The sequence below is a fragment of the Heptranchias perlo genome, chromosome 6 (genome assembly GCF_035084215.1).
Source record: "Heptranchias perlo isolate sHepPer1 chromosome 6, sHepPer1.hap1, whole genome shotgun sequence".
Classification (NCBI taxonomy): domain Eukaryota; kingdom Metazoa; phylum Chordata; class Chondrichthyes; order Hexanchiformes; family Hexanchidae; genus Heptranchias; species Heptranchias perlo.
This window is the reverse complement of record NC_090330.1, coordinates 41,371,216-41,389,920: the sequence shown is the minus strand read 5'-3', so window position 1 is coordinate 41,389,920 and position 18,705 is coordinate 41,371,216. Positions and strand designations below refer to the sequence as shown.

The following is an 18,705-nucleotide window of genomic DNA, read 5'->3' as shown; positions in this document are numbered from 1 at the left end:
TTATATAGCTCTTTTCATGATCACAGGACTCCCAGGCACTTTACAGCCAATTATTTTTGAAGTAATATGCTCTTTTCAGGATACATTGGTCATAGGCTTTCATCCATATAAAAACAATCAGTATTTTGATATTGACACTCTGGGTTATATAGATATTAATAGCATTAGTTGATATTAATTTCAAAGGAGGTGGGAAAAGGAATTTAAGTGTTCCCCAAAGTAACTTCACAGTGAATGAATTACTTTTGAAGTGTAGTCACTATTATATTTTGTAGACAAATACAGCAGGCAACTTGCACACATCAAGATCCCACAAACAACAATGAAATGACTGATTACCTGTTTTTGGTGGTTTTGGTTAAGGGATAAATGTTGGCTGGACACCAGAACGCTCCAAATAGTGCCATGGGATGTTTAGCATCCACTTGTGAGGACAGATGGGGTATAAGTTTAACGTCTCATCCAAAAAGCAGCACTCCCTCAGTACTGCACTGAAGCATCAGCATGGATAATGGGGTTGAATTTCCTTGGGGCTTCTCCCACTTTATTGTAACTTCAGCAGAAACCGTGTTTACACTCATAAATCTAGAATTCTCTCCCCCAAAAAGCTGTAGATGCTGGGTCAACTGAAATTTTCAAGACTGAGATTGACAGAATTTTATTAGGTAAGGGTATCAAGGGATATGGGTGAAAGGCAGATAAATAGAGTTGAGGTGCAGATCAACCAAGATCTAATTGAATTGCAGACCAGGCTAGAAGGGTCCAGTAGCCTTCTTGTGTTCCTATATTTTCTACCAACCTTCTATTTAAGTTATGTGCTCAAGTCCTGGAGTGGGGCTTGAGCCTATCACCTTCGAACACACTGATGAGAGTACTACCAACTGGGCCAAGGTAGTGGAGGAATCACTCATAGAACAATCATATATGGACTATGGGTGGAGTGGGCTTGATGGCCTTTCCTTGCCTTAGAATTTACGTTTGCTAGTGGCGGCTAAAGCACAGGAATACAACCAGAGCTCGGTGTTGGTATATAATAAATCCCCGGAAGAGAAGGCGGCTGCTCGATTTTATAGCACAGACCTGTCGCTATGGTTACTCTCACTTCCGGTATTCTGAGAGCCAGGAGACGTCAGCAGGAACGGTGCAGCGCGAAGCCGGAAGTGCCCGAACTGGCGATTGGAGGCTCGTGAGCGGAGCGGGGAGCGGGGGTTCCCGTCTCTCTGTTTTCAGTAGTTTATTTAGTTGCGGTGAGAGGGACGCGGTTGGAGCGCCGAGAGCATGGAGGTGAGTGGACGGTGCTGAGGTATCAGCCGGTGTCACTGGGCCTCGACACCCAGACTGAGTTACCCAGCGAGTCTTCGTTACCTGTGTGAAATGGAAGGGGATCGGTGAGCGTGGGATGAAATGGGCGAGAGCTGGGATAAGTCATCGGTTATTTATACTGAAATTACAAACCACTGTTGGCTTTGGGTGAGAAGAAGCTGAAAAGCTAAACACACCACTTGTCACTACAGTTGGTGCTGTGGCAAAACCTCCCCGATGAACTCCTTGTTTATTATCGCCATTAAATCTAGTCTATAAAACTGTCATGTAACAATAGACATTTCTGATGTCAAACTGTAAAAATAATCATTAGCAAATTTTAATTTTGTAATGGTCATTAGCTGTACTAACTCCAAGCAGGATATTTACAAAGCAGATCCTGGAGGATGCAACCTATCAAATGTCCATTCAGTCATTTTAAGTTCAACAGCGGAGCAGTATAATAAATGAGATGGCGTCATTACCGTGGGAGGTACCAAGCTAATTTCTGTTGGTGTTCCTGGAGGTAGCACTACATCTGACAGCAAATTAAATGTTGCCTCAGAGGCTGAGGCTACCTTTTCTGACGACCTATGGGATAAGCATTCAGCACACGCCTACATACCAGACTGCCGTGCTATTTTTCCTTTCCTGATCAGTTCGTACCAGTCAACGGTCTCAAACCGTAAAAATCACTGCATCCGAAAACTTGCATATGAAAAATGTTTTTGGTGCTGTGGAACCTGCCCCTGCAATACAAACAGAATGGATTCCACAGCACTGGGAGGCCTAGGGTAATTCTGCAGCATAAATCAAACATTAATGGTACTATCGTTCACTATTGATCTTGCTGTGATCTGATCTATAATTCTCCATTTACGTTATAGAAGAAAGAGGGAACTTGCATTTACATAGTGCCTTATACTCAGGATGTCCCAAAGCACTTCACAGCTAATGAGTTAACTTTGAAGTGTAGTCTGTTATGTAGGCAAATGCAGCAACCAGTTTGGTGTTGTTTGAGGAAAGAATGTTGTCAGGACACTGGGAGAACTCCCTGCTCCTCTTTGAGTCTATAGGAATTTGTACTTCTATAGGAATTTGTACTTTGCCTGGAATGGCAGGTGGGGCCTCAATTTAACATCTCATTTGAAAGTTGGCACCTCTGACAATGTAGCACTCCCTCGTTACTGCACACAAATGTCAGCCTAGATTATGTGCTCAAATCCTGGAGTGGGGCTTGCACTCATGATCTTTTGACTCTGGTGAGAGTATTACCAACTGAGCCAAACTGTCAATAGAAGTGAAAACACTTCTGCCATATGACCTGGTTTCTTGTGATTTGAATCTATTCCATTTATTAAAAAAGTCACATGTACGATGTTGGGAAAGAACAGCAATGTCAAAATCAAGTGGTGCCAATGGCAGCCAATTCCTTTTCTGCCACTATCAGCACTTTCCCTCTAAAAACAGGGAAATAAGATGTTTTATAAATACATAAAGAGCAAGACGATAACTGAGGAAAGAGTAGGGCATATTAGAGACCAAAAATGTAACCTGTGTGTGGAGGCGGAAGATGTGGGTATGGTTCTTAATGAATACTTTGCGTCCGTCTTCACAAAAGAGGGGGACGATGCAGACATTGTAATTGAGGAGGAGTGTGAAATCATTGATGGGATAAACATAGTGAGGGAGGAAATATTAAGGGGATTAGCATCTTTGAAAGTAGATAAATCGCCAGGCCCGGATGAAATGTATACCAAGCTGTTAAGAGAAGCAAGGGAGGAAATACCAATCCTCCTTGGCTACAGGTGTGGTACCGTAGGATTGGAGGACTGCTAACGTTGTAGCATTGTTTAAAAAGGGAGAAAGGGTTAGACCGAGTAATTACAGGCCAGTCAGCCTAACCTCGTGATGGGCAAATTATTGGGATCAATTCTGAGGGACAGTATTAATCGTCATATAGAAAGGCATGGATTAATCAAGAACAGTCAGCATGGATTTGTTAAGGGAAGGTCGTGTCTGACTAACTTGATTGAATTTTTTGTGGCGGTAACAAGGAGGGTTGATGAGGGTAGTGCACTTGATGAAGTCTACATGGATTTTAGCAAGGCTTTTGACAAGGTCCCACATGGCAGACTGGTCAAAAAAGTAAAAGCCCATGGGATCCAAGGGAAAGTGGCAAATTGGATCCAAAACTGACTCAGTGGCAGGAAGCAAAGGGTAATGGTTGACGGGTATTTTTGTGACTGTAAGGCTGTTTCCAGTGGGGTACTGCAGGGCTCAGTAATAGGTCCCTTGCTTTTTGTGGTATTTATTAATGATTTAGATTTAAATGTAGGAGGCATGATTAAGTAGTTTGCAGATGATACAAAAATTGGCCATGTGGTTGATAGTGAGGAGGAAAGCTGTAGACTGCAGGAAGATATCAATGGATTGGTCAGGTGGGCAGGAAAGTGGCAAATAGAATTCAATCCGGAGAGCTGTGAGGTAATGCATTTGGAGAGGGCAAACAAGGCAAGAGAATACACAATAAATGGGAGGATACCAAGAGATGTAGAGGAACAGAGGGATCTTGGAGTGCACGTCCACAGATCCCTGAAGGTAGAAGGACAGGTAGATGAGTTGGTTAAGAAGGCATATGGGATACTTTCCTTTATTAACCGAGGCATAGAATATAAGAGCAGGGAGGTTATGCTAGAACTGTATAAAACACAAGTTAGGCTTCAGCTTGAGTACTGTGTACAGTTCTGGTCACCACATTACAGGAAAGATGCGATTGCACTAGAGAGGGTACAGAGGAGATTTACGAGGATGTTGCCAGGACTGGAGAATTTTAGCTATGAGAAAAGACTGGATAGGCTGGGGTTGTTTTCTTTGGAACAGACGAAGCTGAGGGGAGATTTAATTGAGGTGTATAAAATTATGAGGGGCCTAGATAGAGTGGATAGGAAGGACCTATTTCCCTTAGCAGAGAGGTCAATAACCGGGGGACATAGATTTAAAGTAATTGGTAGAAGGATTAGAAGGGAGCTGAGGAGAAATTTTTTTCACCCAGAGGGTGGTGGGGGTCTGGAACTCACTGCCTGAGAGGACAGTAGAGACAGAAACCCTCATCGCATTTTAAAAAGTATTTGGATATGCACTTGAAATGCCATAAACTACAATGCTTCGGACCAAGTGCTGGAACGTGGGATTAGGCTGGATAGCACGTTTTCAGCCAGCACAGACACAAAGGGCCGAATGGCCTCCTTCCGTGTCATAAATTTCTTTGATTCTATATGAAGAAGTAAGATGATGTTTATTGCCTCTGTAGGCATGTACGCCACCCCATTTATGTTAGTCATGCCTCTGGAGAGAACATGATAAATGCAGTAAATGGGGTAATGGAGGCTAATGTATATGTCTAAATGACCTGCTCTGTGGTATTGTCTTTTTTGTTTATTCATTTGTAAGAAATTTGGTTATGGCAGCATCACTAATGGAAGAGTCAATCAATTATTGTTTTGGCTAAGTTTAAAACATTGGAATTTCTCACAAAATGTAAAATATTTTAAGAATTGCTTTAACACCACTCTCTTTAACATTTGTTAGATAATAACCTCTGATGTAACCTAAAACGTTTCTGCATCAAGTAGACAAACTAACTAAAATGGCCTGTTTATGACATACTTCTCACTATAACATTAAAGCATGTCTTTCAAAGACTGCATTGTTTAAAGGAGTGTGCTGTACAGTACTTCTTTGTCAAAGTAATGCCACGGTACAGTTTGCAGCTGTGTAACCATCTTCAGGATTTAATATAAGGATTAATAATGAGGTTTTTGTTTCAGTCAGATGAATGCACAAAGTGCTATGCTTGTGTCGTAGCAGAAGTTTATAAAAGGCATGCTACAGAAATGTTGTTCAGGTGTTTTAACCGCTTCAATAAAGCAAAATTTAAACACAAGTATTAAAAACAGTATTGAAGAGAAAAATGTTGCCACAGCAACTATATTTTAAACTTATTTTTCTACCATAATTCAGCCGTATAAATTTATTCATGTGCCAGCTGTCAGAGGAATCAGGAATTTGTTTCTAACTGCTTGTTTACAGGCATTCAGATCTCACAGCAGTGCAAGTAACAATCTTTGCAGTTTATTCAGTCTGTATTTTAAATTTGCTGTGTTATGGAGTGGACGAGCTGCAAAAGGACCCTCTTGGATCTCCATTTACTTAAGTCAGAGCATTTAGGCACAGGTTGGCAAGAACCCAGGCTTAACTGGGTGTTGCTGGAGTTTAGTCGCCTAACACTGGGCTGCATAGAGTACTGGTAAGTTCACTGTTGCTTGTCCAGCTGTGAACTCCCTACCCATTAGTACATTGGCTTGCAGGGTATTTGGAGCTCAATGGGAAGAATCCCATTCCCAGTACCTGGCCTACCCATCAATGAGCCAGGCTGGCTGGTGAATTAGCAACAATGCATTAGAGTACTGTGGATCTGTCTGGGTCTAGTACTGGATTATAGAGTCTGCCACAGAGGATTGACGGTTAAAATTTTCCATTGCTTGGTATGTCATCTTGGAGTCAACTTGACCTCAATGAGACTCTTCTTAACTCATTTCCCCTTCTTCCATCACACCACGCCCCTGCCTTCCTCCACAGGAAGATAGATATAGTTGGTAATTATATGATTGGCAAGCGGGTGTTTGAGCCCTTGATTGAAGGGCTGCAGGTACCAGGAATTCATCCCGAGTGGTGTGGTGAATAGTACAACTCGCTATAAAATATAACTCACTATAAAAATAGTACAACTTACTATAAAATGCTCTGCCATACTTTTCTGGCCACAGCATTGACATGCACCATATACCCCATCAAACTATGATCTCACTAGTTGAAGGCGCAACTGCTTGCTTCTCTACAACCCAGCAAGGTAGACAACAAATCCTGGATATATTCTGTTCTCCCAAGCCTCATTACGGAACTCCTCTGCGAAATTCTACAAGTAAGATTATTGGAAGGGGGGCGAAGAGAAACTAAGCTAATGCCATATATTTCTTGGGGGACTAAACTGTTTACAGTTATTTAGAAGCAGCTATTTATAATTTCCGCTACTATTTTTCACACTAATAGTTTCCCATACCTTAACCCTAATGCAGGAAAAATCTGAAATTTGTTTATGCCAAATGACAGGACGTAGAGCTAACTGTAGGATAAGCGAAGCTGTGATCCAACAGGATAAACTTTCTTTTTAGGCATTTTAAACCACTACAGGGGGAATTTCTTGTGTTCCAATTGCCTTCGATGTATGTAACTTAATCACGAATGTGCACATGCACATTTGGCCGCATACTGGATTTACTATCTGCTACCGTTTCAGATTTAATTGCCAAAATTATATTGCTTGTTAAGTTAACTCCCCCACTGTATGGTGTAAATTGAGCAGAACTACAGCTCTACCAACTGAATTTGGTAATGAAGTGTCTAATTATTATTGAAGTTTGCAGAGTGTGAAGCATGACGTAGAAAAGGGACTCCAATTACTGGACAGAAATTAGAGTCTGTTACCATTTTCAAATAAGATTTGTTTTTATAGATAGAAAATTACATGGTAGCAAGTGGGAAAAAGAAATTTGATTTTAATGCTGAATTTGAATTGTAGTTATAGGATTTCACAATTATCTATTATAGATACACAAATTTTGTATTGACATTGATGGCAATACTGATATAGTTGTGGTTATCGTGAGCAGAAAACACTGCAACCAACTTCATAAGTTGTTGTAAAGCTTCTGTTTCTGTTGTTTAACAGGAGAGTAGTCAGGATGGTGTGGCTTCACCAGCAACCCCTGGGACAGGAAAATCTAAGGTATGAAGAAAAAATTCTTTGGAATTTTTCTTAAACATTACCTACACAATTTCTCAGAGCTTGTTTTAAAAGTACATCTAAATATTCATTTCTTGTGAATTAACATTGGAATATGTTGAGTTCATACTAATTCATGTTCTACTGTATTTACAGCTGGATACTCTATCAAAGGAAGACCTTATAAAATTCGCAAAGAAGCAGGTTGTGCTTTTACAGAAGACAAAGTCAAAGTGCACTGGTAATGTGTATAGTCAATGCAGTTCTTTGAAAAGAGAATCCACTATCAATATCCCTTTTAATTAATTATAATATGCATTGTTTTCTCTACACACTTAAATAGTGAATGCTAATCCAGTGTACTGTATTGGAAGGCCTACTGTGCCCAATCGCATGAGGGAGCTGAGTTTGGTACCATCATTGTTTTTGGGTACCCTTGTTCCTCTTGATTGTACAGTTTAGTTTTAAATAAGGAACTGATCACTTAATTCTGCTGGTCCCACCACAGCAACTGTAACTCTACATCACCTGGCATGGTGGCTGCAGTAATAAGTTCAATAACATCTGTACTACAAGCTGCCTGGGTAATGTACTAGTCGGGTTGCGTATGGACAGGAGCACGTCTGATCAGCCTACCCAAATGCAAAATTACAACCTTGATGGGGTAATGAGCAATGTTCCCTCTAATTCTTTTCGGCCATGTGCAGAATGAATTTGGGTTTGTGCACCGATATAAAGGCAGTGTGCGCCACCGTAAAAAATACACAACTTTGAATGGAACACCTTTTTAGAAAACTTTATTCAGGGTTGATAACAAACAGAACAAATGTACAAAATAATGGATAATTGTAACAAGGCAAGCTGTCAAGGATTTTTAATTAAACAAAACTGGTTATAGAAATTTCAGAAGTAAACACTGCCACCAGAGGAATGGTGGCATCCTGATTGAGACACAGGGCCCGATTTTAGCACCTGCTCTCGGGTGCGTTCTCGGCGGGGGGGGGCTTGAAAATCGCGAAATGGAGGACCCCGACCGGATCCCGCCTCGATCCCGCCCACTTCCGGGTTCCACGCTGACGTGCCGGCGTGCGCGCGCAGACCCCGCAGGTGGGAATCCTGCAGGCAATTAAAGCCAGCGGGGTTCCACTTGAGAGTATTTATGTAGCTATTTCAGGTCATTAACTGACCTGATTGAGATGTTTTTTTAGGAAGTGTGGGATTTTACGTTGAACTGAGACTGTTTCCCATACTGGGGGAAACACTCTCACTCCAAATGGACGTGTTGCAGCCAGCAGCCTGTGGCAGCTGCCAAGGTGCATTCCACAGGAGGGGGGGGGGGGAGACCCTTCACCAACGCAGGAGGACACTCCGTAACATAGGGCAACGCTTGCCCTCCACCACCCTCCTCCAAGCAAGAAGATTCACCGACGTGGAACCGCGACCCCTGTGCGAGGACACACTTTTCTACCGTGCACAACCCCTCAGACCTACACCTGCCAGATGGGGGCTGCGTTGACATCCTCGGAGGACGAACAGCATGACCAGCCTCAGCAGCCTCGCAGTCCACGCCGTCCGCCTCAGAGACGTGGATCCCCACAACACAGTGCTGTGGCACATCCACCTGCACAGCAGGAGGGAGGGCAACCGCAGAGAGAGATGCGTCGCAGGAGGCACTACCCTCCACACAGGGTCTACAGACCGAGGCTCAGCTTCATGGACCTCTCTGAGCAGCAGTGCATACGTAGGCTCAGAGTCACTCGCCAGGTAGTCGTCGACATCTGCAGCCTCCTTAATGACGAGCTGCTCCCGGATGGACCAAGCAGCATCTTCTTACCCGTCGCCGTCAAAGTCACCACTGCCCTCAACTTCTTCGCCTCCGGATCCTTCCAGGGTGCCACGGGGGACATCACCGGGGTCTCTCAGTCGTCTGCACACAAGTGCATAAGGCAGGTTACCGATGGGTTGTTCCACAGGGCCTCGAACTACATCAACTTCGCCATGGATGAGTGCAGCCAGACGGAGAGGGCAGTTGGATTCCATGCTGTGGCTGGCTTCCCACGGGTGCAGGGTGTAATCGATTGCACCCACATAGCAATACGGGCACCTCCACATGAGCCAGGGCTGTTCATCAACAGGAAGGGGTATCACTCCATGAACGCCCAGCTCATTTGTGACCACCGCCAGATATTCCTACACGTGTGCGCCAGATACCCTGGCAGCTGCCACGATGCCTTCGTCCTCAGGGAGTCCACCGTCCCGCCCCTCTTCCACGCACCCAACACCGGCAACGGCTGGCTCCTCGGCGACGAGGGATATCCCCTGCACACGTGGCTTATGTCACCTCTGAGGAACCCCATCACCGAGCCGCAGCGTCGATATAATGACAGCCACATTGCTACCAGTTCTACAATTGAGCAGGCTATAGGGCTGCTCAAGATGCGCTTCAGGTGCCTTGATCGTTCTGGGGGAGCGCTCCAATACACGCCACTCAGAGTGGGATGCATTATAGTTGTCTGCTATGCCCTGCACAACATGGCACAACAGAGAGGGGTGCCGCTGGAGGAGGCCCCATGCACACCCGCCACCCACATTGAGGAGGAGGACGAGGAGGAGGAACGACCGGCTCACCTGCGTGCTCGTCAGGCCAGGGAGGCACTCCTATGCCAACGGTTCTCCTAACATCACACTGTGTGAGGCGTTCACATATCATCACGTGCACAGACGAGGGTCCATACAAGCCCCCTCCACAGAAGAGTGGTGCCTGTACTCCTGCACCCACTGTATTATGCCCAATGGGTGGGACCAGGTGTTTGTTGTCATGATGAGGCGCACGGAAGGGACCTATTGCACAAGCCGCAGAAGAATGGACAAGAGGTGGCAGCAGTGGTGATAAAAATTGTGTTTATTCTGTATGTCCATTCAAGGACTAGAAATAAAAAGATAACAATTCGTCAGACACCCTGGTGCATTCCCTGTGTGTTCACAAAACCTTGGCTTTACGTTTTCGGGAACCCCTACGTGGTCCTACCCCTGTGGCTCCAGCAGAGGTAGTGGCAGGTTGCTCCTGTTCGTGCCCTGACCGGGTGGATGCTTTGGGCCGACGCCCCCTGGGTTTCGGTGCCCGTGAAGGCACCTCCACAGACTGCTCCTCCTGCACCTGTGCAGGGGCAGACTCGGCCACCTGGAGAGGAGGCACCATTGCGGACATTGGTTGAGAGGGGGGCAACGGGTGAGACGTGGGGGCACCTTGAGTAGCGTCCCCACTTCCATGTCCCCGTTCACCATCTTCCCTCTCATGGCCTAGGCCCACATCACCCCTTCCACCCTGCTGGACGGCAGTTTGGATGACGTGTGTGAGACCTTGCAAGGCCACCTCCAATGTATCTGTCAATCTGTTTATGGCGGCAGAATGTTGCTCACCCTGAATCCGAACAGCCGTTGTGAGGGCCTGGATGGACTCGATGTTGAGCTGTGCGTGACGCTCGAGGGAGGCTAGCCTGTCCTCCACCGCAGACATTCCCGCACCTACCCGCGACACTATCTCAGAGATGCCTTCACGTCTCTGCGACACTATCTCGGCGATACCCTCCTGCACCTGTGCCACCATTCCCCTCATGCAGGAGTTGGACTCCTCCATCCTCTGTGCGATTGTGGAGAGTGCGCGTGGCACCTCCCCCAGTACCTCGGCAATGTGCTGGTGCCCCTCGACGACTCTCCTTTTGACTGGTGGCCCCCTGGGTTCAGCATCTGGGTCCGGCTGAGCAGAGCCTGGAGAAGAGTGCTCCCACCGACGCAGACCCTCCGCGGCTGACCCTGCCACCAGGGTCTGCTCATGCTCACATGTGCGCGGTGACTCACCATGTGCAATCCCAACTAATTGGGGGGGGGACCCACCGAGGTGTGTGTATCTGCGCTGGTGGATGGTTGGCTCATATGTGACGATGCACCCTCAGAGACCGGCATGTCGTCTGAGGAATCGCCCTCCACAGACACGGCGCTCGCAGACGGCCCTGTAAGACAACAGAGGACATTATCAGGCATGTGGCCAAATGTGGCGGTGCGGCAGATGCCATGTGATGCTAAGATCATTCGCGATCATGAGTGCTGAGTGTCAGCTTTCCCTTACCGGACGTTTCTGCAGACCCAGCCTCGCCATCCGCCACGGACAGGCAATGTACCGTGTGGCTAATCTCCAACGCCTCCACCTCGGCGTCCGTCAGAGCCACCTCGTGTGGCGGGCCCCTTTCCGGTGCGGGCCCTTTCCCGGGCATTCTTGCATCTCTTCTCCTGTGATGGCAAAACACAAAAGCGTAATTGAGTGATGATTGCATTGTGAGACGCTTCAAGCATTGGTGTGGGTGGGTTGAGCGTGTGGCAGATGGATGGGAGGATGCGTGTGCCACATGGCCATACCATTGAATGGGGATTGGGGTGTGTGGTAGTGGTCGAGTGGGGACAGGGACGGTGGGTACGTGCAGGCACGGTGAGGATGATAGTTGAGTGGCTGTGAGGATTGTTGCGGGAGCGCTGTGGTGTCAGTGCAGATGGGGTTGTGAGGTGTTTGAGGTGATGTGGAAGACTGAGTGTGGCAGAGTGCGTTAGTGTACTCACTTTCCCGGACCTGGTGAGGTCATTGAATCTCTTGCGACACTGTATCCAAGTCCGGGTGGTGTTGCCCCTGCTGCTGACCTCCGACGCCACCTCCTCCCATGCCTTCTTGGTGGCGGAGCCAGGGCACCTCCTTCCGTCACTCGGGAACAGCGTCTCCCTCCTCATCTTGACCCCGTCCAGCAGCACCTGGAGGGCGTGGTCTGTGAAGCGTGGAGCAGCCTTACCCCTGGGTTGATCCATATTGCGATACCTCTTGGTTGTGGCTGGAGGGGCTTTGGTGGACTGCCCCTTTAAATAGAGCTCCACCATCGCTCAGACGTCACTGCGCATGCAAGTTTGAGGTAATCTGCTCCAGCCTACATCTGCTGTTACCTGCTGGGCTTCAGGTTCACTGTGCTGTATCCTATTCCGCACCAAGATCAACTCGCCTATCAACCCTGGCTTCGCTGACTTTCATTGGGACCCGGTCCCCCAACGCCTCCATTTTAAAATTCTCATCCTCATGTTCAAATTCCTTCATGGCCTTGCCCTTCCTTACTTCTGTAACCTCTTCCTACCCTCTGCCCCCCCCCCCCCCCATCCCATTGAGTTTGGCGTTTTGTGCATCCCCCTTCGCCCCACCATTGGTGGCTAGCTGTGCCTTCAGCCATCTAGACCTCGTACTCTGGAATTCCCTCCCTAACCCCCCCCACCTCCCTCTCCTCTTTTATGATGTGGAGATGCCGGTGATGGACTGGGGTTGACAAATGTAAGGAATCTTACAACACCAGGTTATAGTCCAACTGTTTTGTTTGAAAATCACAAGCTTTCGGAGGCTTTCTCCGTCAGGTGAGCGAGTGTCACTCGCTCACCTGACGAAGGAGAAAGCCTCCTCTTTTATGGCCCTGCTTCAAACTCATCTGTTTGACCACATTTTTGGTCACCTCTTCTAATATCTCCTTCTTTGTCTTAGCATACATTTTTATCTGATTATGCCTCTCTGAAGTGCTTTGGGACATTTTTCTACGTTAAAGGTGCTATCTAAATGCAAGTTGTTGTGTCATATTGCATTGTTCACTGGGAATGGTAGATTTAAAAATTTTAAGTGTATCTGACTGGATCATAGACTTTCCAATAACTGTACCAGCCAAAACAGGCATGACAGTACTGTTTCCTGATATTTTTTAGTGCTTTCTTTTTTAAACTCAATCATATTTTGCTTATTTCTCAAATTGAGTATACTGTATTTCAGTACTGTTTATCCTATCAATATTAGTTTGTGGTTTTGTTTTTTTTCTTTGACAGATTTAGATCTAATCAAGCAGAAGTTATTTTTGAAAGGTTTTACAATACATATAATGTAATTTCAGGACTGGAAAAAGAAATTGAACAGCTCAAAACAAAACCAACTATTGGAGCTAATGATGCAGTCATCCAGGTAAAACCCATGAAGCAGCTTCCAGTCATTGTTGTAATTTTATAAATGCATTTACGGTCAACCCTGCTTGCATGCGCCATCAACTTGCTCAAGCAAAACTGGCATACCAGCAGGATTGAATGTACTAGTTTAAATTGTGGAAATAGTTACTTGGGCTCCTTAGCACGAACAAAACTCTACATCATTTTCATTAGCATGAGTAGTATCCATCTATAGAGGAAGTGATTTGTTGTTACTCAGATCCACTCAAAACTGACACTTTTGTCTTTGGGACTTTGAATGCAAAATTGTAGGACTTGAGCAGCAAATCGTTTTGCCTGCAATCAGTAGATGTTAACGTGATTTGTTGCAAGCTGATGGGCTACACCAAATCACTTGTCCTAATCATTTCATAGCATAACTGACTCTTCCTTCTCCTGGCTTCTTGCACTTTACCAGCATAATATTTCCATCACCTATGTTTTTTTTTGCCTATTTTCTCTCCTTATTTCCCCTTCTTTCCTTCAGGCACTCTTGCTGAGATATGATACTATGGTGCAGTTAACCCTCCAGTACTTCACTTGGTTAGCCATTCTTATTCTTTGGGACTAGACAGTGAGTATCATAGGAGGCTATTTAACTGTGAAGGATTCAAAGCCTGTTCTTATCCAGTGTCCACTCTCATAGTAGGAGCCACTGAATAGTGATCAGGAATGGGAACCATGGCTGATTTTGCACCATTGTCGCCCAGAATACAGGATAGTTGTGGTGTCCTACTGCTGCTCTGGTTAAAATGTATTAATTCAACCAGACTACGAACCAACCCTGGGACCTTCTGATCTGTATGACTTAGTACCACATCATATTATGCATTTTACTCACTAAGCCATCAAGAGAGTTGCATTCTTTGTTTGAGTTCTCAAAATGGCATCAAAACTTATTCATGGTATTGCTCGCTGTACAGTCCTTTCACTTGCCCAAAGGAACATGAATAGGCATTAATGTCATTTGAATAGTATATTGGTGAAGGACAAGCAAGAACTTAAATATAGATGATATGTGAAAAATAGTAGTTAATTAATTAGAAAATTCGTCCCTTACTCTGTGCCATGATGTTAGCTGTTCTATAAAGGTACTGAAGGTCTTTGCTTACACTAAGGAGTGTGGGTAAGCAATATCGTAGTTGCATAAAGTTAACATTACTGTTTTTTATGCTGCTCAAATACAAGTTGGTGTAAATTGCATACATAAGCAGATTTGACTATATGTAATGAAATTGAGGTAGAATTAATCTTTGGGTTATGTGTCCGTTTATATTTTTGAAGACTTCAGGTTACATCACTATGATCTTTATTTGCATAGGGATTAGGAAATTACTTCTGTCTAGCTGAATTTTAAAAAATCAGAATATTTTATAATACATAAAATTTATGCATTGGTGTAATTTGTACTATTCTGCTTATTTGACCAGGAACTGACAATCAGGCTGGATTCAGTACTTCTGGAAAAAGCAGAAGCTCAGCAAAGTACACTTTCTCTTAGAAAGGAGATTGGAAAAAATAAAGAGGAACTGAAGGTAGTGACTGGCTGTTTATCTTTCCTTTTAAAATACAGAATAAGTAATCAGCCATCTAGGGCCTAAGCTATGGAATTCCATCCCCAAACCCCTCTGCCTCTCCATCTCTCTCTCTCTCGTCCTTTAGCACATCCTTAAAACTTGCCTCTTTTACCAAAGTGTGGTAGGAAGAATAAGGAGGCCAGATACTGCTTGGATAGTAAGAGCCTAAATGGGGTAGAGGAGCAAAGGGATCTTGGGGTGCAGATACACAAATCACTAAAACTAGCGACACCGATTAATAAGGCCATAAAAAAGACAAACCAAGCACTGGGGTTCATTTCTAGAGGGATAGAATTGAAAAGCAGAGAAGTCATGTTAAACTTGTTTAGGACCTTGGTTGGACCACACTTGGAGTACTGTGCACAGTTCTGAGCTCCATATTGTAAAAAGGATATAGAGGCATTCGAGAAGGTGCAAAAAAGATTCACATGGATGACACCAGAACTGAGAGGATATACTTATCAGGAAAGGCTGAACAGCTGGCACTCTTTTCTCTAGAAAAGAGAAAGCTGAGGGGTGACCTGTTAGAGGTCTTTAAGATAATGAAGGGGTTTGGTAGGGTAAATGTAGAGAAAATGTTTCCACTTGTGGGGGTGTCCAAAACTAGAGGTCATAAATATACGATAGTCACTAATAAATCCAATAAGGAATTCGGGAGAAACTTCTATACCCAAAGAGTGTTAAGAACATAGAACGTGCTACCACAAGGAGTAGTTGAGGCATATAACTTGGATGGATTTAAGGGTAAGCTACATAAGCACCCTAGGGAGAAAGGAATAGTAGGGAATGCTGATAGGGTTAGATGAAGAAGGGAGGGAGGAGGCTTATGTGGAGCATAATCGCTGGCATAGACCAGTTGGGCCGAGTGGCCTATTTCTGTGCTGTAGATTTAATGTAACCTTTTAATCACCCCTCCTAATATCAGCACAAGCATACAGTGCAGGAAACCCTGCCTTGTCCATACCCCTCCCTTCCTCCTATTCCCTCTTTCTATTATTTGCCTTCCCTCTCATCCACTGGCAGTGATTTTCTGCCCCAAAAACCCCTTGTACTTCCACTTCAGACAATAGCGTTTGGTTTCTTCTGTACCAAAGGCCTGTGCCTGTGACATCAGCGATGCTCCTCCCTTGGCTCTAGGCTGGTTCAATGCTCAAAAGCAGAGTATGTGCAGCAGACCTTTCCATCTGACATGGAGGCACATCAGGGTCAAACTAAACCAGTTTACATTGTGACTACTCCAAACACATTGGGGGTTAAATTGGTTAACCCCCGGAAACAGGCGCTGGGATCGTGGTGCGCGATTAACCCGCGCCCGGTTGTTGAGATGTAGGCAGCGTGTAATATTTGTACTGCCTAGTAATTTCAGTGATTGCTGCGTGCAGCCAATGCTACCTGTACTGTTGAGTGGCTGCATGCACCAGCAGAGGACCTAGATATCATGAGTGGCTAGCACCACTTAAAGGCAGCCTGCACCAGGAAGTACTGGAAGTCAATTGTGAAGTAAATCTGTGCTGCAATATAGTGAAGCATGGTGATAATGGGAACTCTGGAATTTTTAATGAGCAACAATTTGGCTGCTCAAAGTTTGACGGACTTTTATATTTTCAAACTTTTTCTGAGCGGTGTTTGAACGGTGATCAGAAATCGCACACATAAAACACAGAGGCAGGTCCCATCCCACTTAATAAAGGTTGCTCACAACAACACCCCACATCCTCCAATCTGCATGTCAGACCCCATCGATCTGCCGATCTAAGTTTGTACCAGGCCTGCGAGAGAGCATGCACCAAGGTTCTTTGATAATGTACTAGAGGCCTTGGTGCAAGAGGTGGACAGGAGAAGCATCCTATATCTGCAGGGGGGAAAGAGACCCTCCAGATATATGCTCAAGAGGCAGTAGGGGCCAAAATCAGTGCCAGGCACATAGCACCACGAACATGAATGCAGTGCAAGAAGTAGTTTAATGCTTTGACATGAGTGGTCAAGGTGCATGAGTTCAACTGTCAAGTGGCATATCTTACCAACTGCACCACAAGCCTCATCCAATGCTCCACGCACTACACCCCCCATCATCCACCTACAAACAAACTCTTTCAATTAGTACTCAACTCTTCCAATCAGAGACTTCACCTCACCCTTACACAAGGGTTGCAAGCCTCACACCCACAACTCACAGGTCACACACACTGGCAGCTAGTCAACCATGACAGGCATATCACCCAAACATCTTGCAGGATACTCACCGACACCCTTCCCGCTTTCTTGTGGAGAAGGTGACGCAGAACAGAAGGCAATGGCTCAATGGAACGTGAACATGACAGGAATTTTGTCATCTCAGGATGACAGCATTCCTGTCCCACCCCTGCCACTCAGCCAGTGCCCTTGCTGTTGCTTGTCATCTCGCCAGCTCACTCCCTGTAGAGTATTGAAATTTAATATAGGATGATAGGAACAGGAGTAGGCAATTTAGCCCCTCGAGCCTGTTCTGCCATTCATTGAGATCATGGCTGATCGGTGACCTAACTCCATATGCCTGCCGTAGCCCCATATCCCTTAATACCTAAGGTTAACAAAAATTTAACAATCTCGGATTTAAAATTAACAATTGAGTTAGCATCAACTGCCGTTTGCGGAAGAAAGTTCCAAACTTCTACCACCCTTTGCGTGTAGAAGTGTTTCTTAGCTTCACTCCTCAAAGTCTTGGCTCTAATTTTTAGTCCCCTAGTCTTAATAATTCAAGTATAGGAGACCTCCAAAAACAGGTACAAAAGCCTCATCAGCCTGAAGCAATGATCCAGCAACTAACCTGTAATTCCTGCATGATTCCTTTAAATAGTGCTGTTGTGGTGGTGGGGTGGGGGGTCCTCCATGCTGTTTAAGACCTGTTCAGTTGTTTTTTTCTTACTCGTTCATGGGATGTGGGCATCACTGGCAAGGCCAGCATTTATTGCCCATCCCTAATTGCCCTTGAGAAGGTGGTAGCGAGCTGCCTTCTTGAACCACTGCAGTCCGTGTGGTGAAGGTTCTCCCAGAGTGCTGTTAGGTAGGGAGTTCCAGGATTTTGATCCAGCGACAATGAAGGAACAGCGACATACTTCCAAGTCGGGATGGTGTGTGACTTGCAGGTGTTGTTGTTCCTATGTGCCTGCTGCCCTTGCCCTTCTAGGTGGTAGAGATCGTGGGTTTGGGAGGTGCTGTCGAAGAAGTCATAAGACCATGAGAGATAGGAGCAGGAGTAGACCATTCGGCCCCTCGAGCCTGCTCCGCCATTTAATAAGATCATGGCTGATCTGATTTTTACCTCAACTCCACTTTCCCGCCCTTTCCCCATATCCTTTGACTCCCTTGCTGATCAAAAATTTGTCTAACTCGGCCTTGAATATATTCAGTGACTCAGCCCCCACAGCTTTTTGGGGTAAAGAATTCCAAAGATTCACGACCCTCTGGGAGAAGAAATTCCTCCTCATTTCCGTCTTAAATGGGCGACCCCTTATTCTGAGACTATGCCCCTATGAGGGGTAACATCTTCTCAGCATCTACCCTATCGAGTCCCCTCAAAATCTTGTATGTTTCAATAAGGTCTCCTCTCATTCTTCTAAACTCCAATGAGTATAGACCCAACCTGTTCAATCTTTCCTCATAAGACAACCCTTCCATACCCGGAATCAATCAGGGGCATAGATAAGGTAGATAGTCAAAATCTTTTCCCAAAGGTAGGGGAGTCTATAACGAGGGGGCATAGATTTAAGGTGAGAGGGGAGAGATACAAAAAGGTCCAGAGGGGCAGTTTTTTCACTCAAAGGGTGGTGAGTGTCTGGAACGAGCTGCCAGAGGCAGTAGTAGAGGCGGGTACAATTTTGTCTTTTAAAAAGCATTTGGACAGTTACATGGGTAAGATGGGTATAGAGGGATATGGGCCAAGTGCAGGCAATT

The 18,705-nt window shown here is 45.4% G+C and overlaps 1 protein-coding gene across 1 annotated transcript in view; it reads left to right on the top strand.

Annotated features, from left to right (window-relative positions):
• The first annotated feature begins 1,141 nt into the window (after positions 1-1,141).
• LOC137322934 (GRIP and coiled-coil domain-containing protein 2) overlaps positions 1,142-18,705 on the top strand; it is a 67,975-nt gene continuing 50,411 nt past the window's right edge. The window contains exons 1-5 of the mRNA XM_067986174.1: positions 1,142-1,284; positions 7,094-7,150; positions 7,304-7,388; positions 13,108-13,175; positions 14,626-14,730. Of these exons, the coding sequence (XP_067842275.1) occupies positions 1,279-1,284; positions 7,094-7,150; positions 7,304-7,388; positions 13,108-13,175; positions 14,626-14,730 (321 nt within the window). The 5' untranslated portion in view covers positions 1,142-1,278. The remainder of the gene's footprint in view (positions 1,285-7,093; positions 7,151-7,303; positions 7,389-13,107; positions 13,176-14,625; positions 14,731-18,705) is intronic.